The sequence below is a fragment of the Terrapene carolina genome, unplaced genomic scaffold (assembly GCF_002925995.2).
Source record: "Terrapene carolina triunguis isolate 2854851 unplaced genomic scaffold, T_m_triunguis-2.0 Scaffold13237, whole genome shotgun sequence".
Classification (NCBI taxonomy): Eukaryota; Metazoa; Chordata; order Testudines; family Emydidae; genus Terrapene; species Terrapene triunguis.
The window spans coordinates 766-8,860 of NW_020677588.1; the positions used below are offsets into that span (position 1 = coordinate 766).

At 46.9% G+C, this 8,095-nt stretch overlaps 1 protein-coding gene across 1 annotated transcript; it reads right to left on the reverse strand.

Moving 5' to 3' along the window:
• Window positions 1–1,442: 1,442 nt before the first annotated feature.
• On the reverse strand, window positions 1,443–5,647 carry LOC112121786 (hydrocephalus-inducing protein-like; the record flags this gene model as incomplete). The annotated part of the gene is made up of 3 exons (XM_026661644.1): window positions 1,443–1,652; window positions 2,484–2,603; window positions 5,545–5,647. Coding segments are annotated over 3 exons (433 nt in total), but the record flags the coding sequence as incomplete, so codon positions are not given.
• Between the last annotated feature and the right edge of the window lie 2,448 nt (window positions 5,648–8,095).

The following is an 8,095-nucleotide window of genomic DNA, read 5'->3' on the forward strand; positions in this document are numbered from 1 at the left end:
AGAGCTATTGCATCACCAGCACTCACAAGGGGAGAAACACTAAATAATAATAAAGAAATAAAACACTAAAAGGCCAAAGAAATGCCTGTCCTTGACAGCAGCACAACCTCACTCCTTCCCCCTCCCATGGGATACAAAAGAGGTGGGACGAAGATCCCAGACCCAAAATGGAACATGACCCTAAGTTGTAAGGGATGGGACTGTGGGCGTGCATTGCAGATATATTTGGGCCTGCTAAGGAGGAGGAGGGGGGAATGGGAAATGAGAATAGGAAATAGGGAATGGGGAGGGAATAGGAAATGGGGACACAGGCAAGGCTCTGTGGCATCAGAGATGGGAAGGGGGACACAGGTTAATTTTTCTATCTACCCAATGGGACTCAGTGCTCAGTCCAGAAGATACCATCAGAGATGCCTAGTTTTGCCGTTCTCAAACTGTGGATTTGTGTCTCCAGAGGTAACATGCTTGTTAACAGCAAAAATGTTTTTAATAAATAAATAATGTTTAGAGGTGAGAAATAACAGACCTCAACTCTATTGTCCCTCTGCAAATTTGTGTACACAGGGTCAACCCCTTACCTCTCTTTAAAAGTGAAAAGTTTCAAAAAGTTCATGAATAAAAGATTGTTGGGGGCAGAATAGATCTGGACAAGGAAAAGTCTGGAGATAAATGTGAGAAGTGAGGGACATTTTTTTGTTGTTAAAATATTATGTTTGCTGTTGAAGGGAAAAAGTCCAGAATACTTAACATTGTTGTTTTAGTTAAATAAAACAATTTAAATGTCTGTCTGGTGATGTTCTCCGCCTAATACAGCATGGCAAGAAAATCCTCCAAATATTAATGATTAACCTGTTGAATTGGAGATAGTTCACCTCCCAATGACTTCATAAATATCTGCTTCAATTATCTTTGGTAAATGAAATAACCAAACAATCATTCATTTTCTGATATAGCTATAAAACTCATTGGAAACGTTTTCAAAATAAATCACGGTTTAAAAATGTATAGTGTGTACCTTCTAAAAATGAAACCTAAATCTATCTCTGAGTTGTGAAGAATATGTTTTAAGGTTGTAACAACCAACAAGAACGGACTTTTATGTAGAAACCCATGATTAAATCGAGTCTACCTAACTAGTGATTTAAATCATGATTTAAATCAAATCCACCCTGCCCGCTGTGCTCTTGCCCCTGTCCTCTTCATCCCCCGGGGTGTTTGGCACCGGGCCCACAAAAAATTAATCCGGCCCTGGATACAGGTGTATATCATGCAGAGGAGGGTCTGCTGACAGCGAGAGAGGGGCTGTGAGGGGCCGTATAACGGTATCCAGAGACATGGGCACCCTGTCAGAAGGGAACATATGACAGCACGGGATGATGGCACATCCGGCCAGTTGAATGGAAGTTGGTGGCTCTGAAACTCAGGCCTCTCCTATGTTTTACCTGCAGCCCATAGTTAATCTCCTTTATGTCAAAGGCATAACTGATGAGTGAAGCCTCTCCGCTCAGCATGATCTCATAGGTAGGGCCTCCCTCGACTTTGCACAGCGCCTTGGCCCGGGCAGTGATGTCGGCGTGGCCATAAAAGGTGAACGAGACCTGCTGACTCTCGCTGGGTTGCAGCATTCCATAGAGGGGCAAGATGTCAAACACCTGGTGGAGGGAGGATGGGGGGGGAGAGGGCGGAGCAAGGCAGACATGACACAGTTAAACATTTCAAAGTGCAGAAATCAGTGGATAGCAACTTCAGAAGAGCTTCATCCTGTCAAATGCCCTGGCATTCTCCTCTGCACAGCAGTTGTTTGGAGCAAGGCACAGACGATACTGGCTCCTCCAGTGGGGGCAGGCACAAATGGAATGTTTCTAATCTCCGGCTTACAACCTCCCTGATCTAAACTGAAGGGGCATAGGGGATACGTAGTCTCCATGGTCACTAAGGCAGCATTAGTGCGGTCTTGGGTGGCAGGAGGTCCTCTCAGGTGAGGTTCCTCTTCATTGGAATTCCCAGCCCTTGAAGGGCCTTCAGACAAAGAGTCAGCAGAGCCCAATGCAAGACACAGGGACTCAGTTCGGCTTACTCCCAACACGCTTGATTTTGTTCCTGTGCTGTGTGCTAAGGCAAACCACTGCCAGAATTGTTGTTATTAACCAATTAATTAGTGAAGGGATGAGTATTGAAGTCTTTACACTCTATCCAGGCAAAGCTTTTATTGAAATCAGTGAAAGTGAAGTCAATGGGAGTTTTCCCTCAGAAAGGTGTTACTGCTCTTCAGAAGAAAGGTTCTAAAAGATACATAGACTTTAAGGTCCATGAGACTTAGAACCAGTTAACACATGTTGCAATGATGGCAGCATCATACAGCGTGTGGTATAGGACATTTTGTGGGGCTGCTACAGGGGTGTCCCTGGGAATGATCCTTAGAAGTGAGGCAAGAGACAAGGGAGTGAGAGAACAGTCTTAAATCCAGTGAATCTCCTACTTACTTCTTCCACCCCTGTTGCAAGAAGGTCTTCCGACTCCACAAACCACAGTGATTCCTTGAGCTCCGCTGGGCTCTGAGTCAGAGAAATGCCTTCCACCTCATCGGCACCCACCATTAGCATCTAGGAAACAAGCAGCAGTGGTTCTCAACCAGGTGAACGTGTACCCACAGCTCTTCCAGGGGGTACATCAACTCATCTAGATATTTGCCTAGTTTTACAACAGGCTACATAAGAAGCACTAGTGAAGTCAGTACAAACTAAAATGGCATACAAGGACTTGTTTATACTGCTCTATATACTATACACTGAACTGTATGGGTCACCTGTGCAACCACACCAACGAAGCAGGCAATGCTGAATACACGACAATATTTATATTCCAATTGATTTATTTTATAATTCTATGGTGTCATAAACATACAGCTAAGGGTAGCATAAAATCCCTCTTTACCCTGTAAAGGGTTAATTCCTCTTTCACCTGTAAAGGGTTAAGAAGCTCAGATAACCTGGGTGGCACCTGACCAAAAGGACCAATAAGGGGAGAAGATACTTTCAAATCTGTGGGGGAAGGTTTTTTGTCTGTGTCTCCTGGAGTCAACAAGGAAACAGGGCAGGGAAAATACATCTCCCTAAGCCATATCTGAACTAAGCATCTAGTCTTGCAAAAATAGTAAGTAATAGCAAAAAATGTTCGATTACCTTTTGTTTTAGCTTGTAAATTTTCCCTGTGCTAAGAGGGAGGTTTATCCCTGTTTTTGTAACTTTGAAGTTTTGCCTAGAGGGGAAATGTTCTGTGTGTTTGAGTCTTTTGTTATTCTGTAAAGTACTTACCATCCTGATTTTACCGAGGTGATTCTTTTACCTTTTCTTTAATTAAAATTCTTCTTTTAAGAACCCAATTGATTTTTCATTGTTCTTAAAATCCAAGGGTTCGGGTCTGTGTTCACCTGTACCAATTGGTGAGGATATTATTCTCAAACCTTCCCCAGGAAAGGAGGATGCAGGGCTTGGGGGAATAGGACTCCAAGTGGTCCTTTCCCCTGATTCTTTGTCTAAATCACTTGGTGGTGGCAGCATACTGTTCAAGGCAAGGTGGAATTTGTGCCTTGGGAAAGTTTTTAACCTAAGCTGGTAAAATAAGCTTAGAGGGTCTTTCATGTGGGTCCCCACATCTGTACCCCAAAGTTCAGAGTGGGGAAGGAACCCTAACGTATGGTCAAAATGAGAAAGTCAGCAATTTGTTAGTAATAGTGTGCTGTGACACTTTTTGTATTTTTATGCCTGATTTTGTGAGCAAGTAGTTTTTAAGTGGGGTGAAACTTGGGGTGCACAAGACAAATCAGACTCCTGGAAGGGGTACAATTGTCTGGAAAGGTTGAGAGCCACTGAGCTAGGGCAAGCAAACTGCCACTCCCAATCTTGAGCCCACCCCGTCCTTTTCACAACAAACACTGCAGCCATTTTGCTCCTGGCTGGGTCAGTCTCTGAACATAGCATGCCTGCTGCATACATTATTGTATTGCACATACATAGGTACATCTCATCAAAAGCCAAAGGCCCAGACCCAGGTTCAGAAAAGTGTGGGCACACAACTGATGTGCAAATGAAGCAAGAGGCGTAGTTAGGTCCATACTTAGCTACTAATATATGCATTTACCTGGTTCACCTGTGCAACTGTAACCCACACACCTCCTGGGTGTGGTGGTCTGTCCCATCTAGTGGCACTTAGAGAGAGAGATAAAATGTGTCTGCTCTACAGCCTTAGCTAAGAGCCCGTTGGCTTTTAGCTCATGCACTAAGCTCCAGAGGTCCCCAGTTCAATCCTGCCCGCCGATGACAGGGGTCTGTCGGCGTTACACAACCACAGCAACCAAGCAGACAATGTTGAATACACTACAGGCCTGTATTTGAAAACGCGGCTCACAATGTATTTATGGTCACTGAGCACCATTTTTCCCAGTCAAGAGAAAATTTCCGGAGTGAATATTCCATTATGATAGTTAAATTCTTAACAGTGACCACCTGGTGACCCTGAACTAGAATGTACTGCAAACTTAACTTTGTCACCTCTTGAATTCTGTGTGTTTCACAGCGTCATAATGATACTACCCAGCTCTTCTCCACTATTTTTCATCAGTCAACCTCAAAACAAAGGAAGCCAGTAGCACTACCCCCATTTTACAGGTGGGGAAACTGAGGCACAAGAGGGGAAATGACTCGCCCAAGGTCACCCAGCAGGCCAGTGGCACAGCTGGGAATAGAACCCAGGTCTCCTGAGTCCTGTGCTCTATCCATTAGGAAATACTGCCTTCCTTTCATCTTAATGTTCCATTAACATATTCTTTTCAGTGGGATACAGAACTAGGAGGCAATTCTGATAAACATTAACATCAATGTCTAAAGAAGCACGGCTAACCGCTAAAGGTCAGAGAACTGAAGAGAATTTTCAAAGCCATGCATAAGAATTTAGCAAATGACAGACTTTGTGCCTTTCTCTCCAAAGCATCATTTCACACAAGTACCTGTTGACTTTCCTTGTCACATCCCCCATGGATTAAGAGATACAGGAAGAAGGTAGCAACTACATCAGTAGGCAGTTCTAGCTGGGTTTGAGCAGGTGTGGGGTGTTTGTAGGTCAGTCCTCAGTGTAGATTGCATTCGAAAAGACTAGGAAGTTAGAAGCTACTTGTGTAAATTAGGGAGAGAGTCAGTAACTGCTTTTGAAGTTAGTATGTAAACACAGGCCTAGCCTGGTGCTGGGTGAGAATTAGGTCAGTGGAGAAGAGAGGTGTGATTTTTCAAAGGGCTTAGTGTCGGCCTAATTTAGCTCCCGTTAAAGTTAATGGGAGTTTTACTACCAGAGACGCTGTGAAGAGCAGAGTTAGAGCGATGCAGTGAGTGCTTGAAAATCCCACCCGAGATGTATGACCTACCAAGTCAGCAGGCAATTTGGAAGGTTTAAAGGTAGGGAAGGTGACTAGTCTGATTCTGCTGGAGTGAGCAGGTCAAGCAGGTGAATGACTTCATGGGATCCAGGCAATAGGGCTAGAGGAATTGTTACCTTTATTTCTGAGGAATCATTTCTGTCCAGCGGCTCTTTGCATTGGGTCTCCTCTTCACTCGTCCCATTGACATGTTTCTCCACATCCATCTCTCTGGAGTTTCTGGGGAAACATACGGAGAGAAAAGGAATAAGTCACCAGAGCTTTACCAAGTGTCCAATAGATGTTTATCTCCTGCAGCCCGCACTAGTGGGAAATCAAACTGGGAAGCGCACAAGTCCCACTGGGTTGCTGGGAAAGGCCATCTGTGACCGCCAGATCCTCTCGGACGGCCCTGACAGCTCCCAGACGGGACGGCTGGGATAGAATGGGTCCCCTACAGAAAGCTCTGTCAGAATCCGACTCTTGAGGCTGACGATTTCTGTACAAACCTCACAGAGATGTTGCTGTCAGTTTGTTCTGAGGCTGCCTGGGTCTCCTGCTGAGTTTTCTGCTCATTTGTTGGTTCGGGTTCAATGACAGACGTACGTCCTCCAGGGCTGAACCTTGAAAATGAAATTAGGTTTAAACATGAGCATGCTGTGAAAATGCCTGCACCCGAGGGGGGAAATATTGATTTGAAATTCCCAGAGCTACCCCATCCATCCTCTCCATGCAACCGCTCCCGAACTTGGCAGGGTGAGGTCCCAGGACGGCTGCTGAGGTCTCTATTGGTACATCTGCCTGGCAATCAGGAGGCATGATTGCTGCATACGTAGGCATATTACAGCTAGCCTTGACTGAGCTACTGGCTAAAAACCGTCGTGTAGCTGTGGCAGCCTGGGCTAGCTACTCGAGTACAACCCCACCCCGGACCCGGGTACACACTCGGACAGCCAGCCCATGCTACCATGGCAACATTTCTATTTTCACTGAGCTCCTTTGATCAATGCTCGCTCAAGTGTGCCTATGAATACTGTCCGGATTGCAGTTCAGACATACCCTATGCATGAAACTGCTCAACTGTCACTGCTCCCAGCTGCTGCGGGAACTGAGTATGAGTAGCTAATGGACAACATTGAGTATTTCAGGCTGTAAAGAGGAGGGCAGGTCATGCTGCACCTCACAGAGAGACCACTTTCCATGCAGATACAGTGTGGCCGTGTATTGGGGCAGCTGCTCCATTCTGGTGTGGAAGGGGTTAAAGCAAGCCAGCGAGGCTGCACAGCGCCACAGCCAATCCTGGAAGGGCCTATTGGGAGCCAATCAAGTGGTGACTTAAAAGCAGCCAATCATGGCCAGACTGGGCCCTATAAGAAGGCTGCAGGGTAGAGAGGAGCTCAGTCTCTCCCTGGAGGGCAAAGGGAGAAGAACTGGCTCTTAGAGAAGCACCTAAGATAGAGCTGGGCTGGGCAGGGCAGGGCAGGGCAGGGCAGGGCAGGGCAGGGCAGGGTCAGCAGAGGATGGGCGAGCTCTGGGTTGACGACTGCCGGACTGGGGCCCTTACACAAAGGGGCAGAGAAGGTGATGGGGAAGTGGCCCAGGGAAGTAGGTAGTAGAGGAGAGTTGGAGGAGTAAGTGGCTGTGGCTAGAGGGTCCCTGGGTCGGGGCCTGGAGTGGGGGGCCTGGCCTCCCCTCTTTCCCCACCACTTGCCAGTGATGAGAGTGGCTAAGCCAGACGGCAGTTTGCCCTTGGAGGAAGGGGCTAGACTGAGGACTGCAGTGAGCCACTGAGGTGAGTGATAGCTCCAGAAGCTGCTGGTCCCTGGAAGGGGGGAGAGCCAGCGGAGCGGGCGCAGCCGGAGGGCAGTGTCCAGAAGCAGATGCCGTGGTCTGGGAGTGACGTGGGTCTGACTGTGAGGACAGTGGAGACCACGAGAGTAACGGTGAGCGAGACACCACTAGCGAAGGCGTACTGCTGAAAGAGCTAATTCCCAAACCAACCAGCAGGAGGTGCCACTGTGGTGAGTCTGCACCCCGTTACAGGCCGATGTTGGTGTCTTTGATTTCATTGGAGCAAAGAACTAAGGGGGAAAGATACTGATGTACTGATACAAGGAGTAATGATCTCAAGTTGCAGTGGGGGAGGTCTAGGTTGGATATTAGGAAACACTTTTTCACCAGGAGGGTGGTGAAGCACTGGACTGGGTTACCTAGGGAGGTGGTGGAATCTCCGTCCTTAGAGGTTTTTAAGGTCAGGCTTGACAAAGCCCTGGCTGGGATGATTTAGTTGGGGATTGGTCCTGCTTTGAGCAGGGGGTTGGACTAGATGACCTCCTGAGGTCCCTTCCAACCCTGATATTCTATGATTCTATTGCGGGGCAGTGAGGTGTTGGGAAAAGAGAGGAAGAGGGCACGTTAAAGATTTGATTCTCTTGCCTCACCAAAAAAAAGGCTATGCTGAAAAATGAGAGGCAGTGCATTTTCTGTGCAATGAAACTATACCTGTGGAAGAAAGAGGTGTGTGTGTCATTACAGAGGGGTCACCTTCTAGCTAGAGCATTGCATCCCAATGAACACTACATCCAGAGCCTTAAAACCAGTCACTCACTCAAATCACACATGTGCATCACAGCTAACTCTCTACGTGGCAAGGCTAAGCACGTCTAAGGATCTTAGTGGCATTGCACC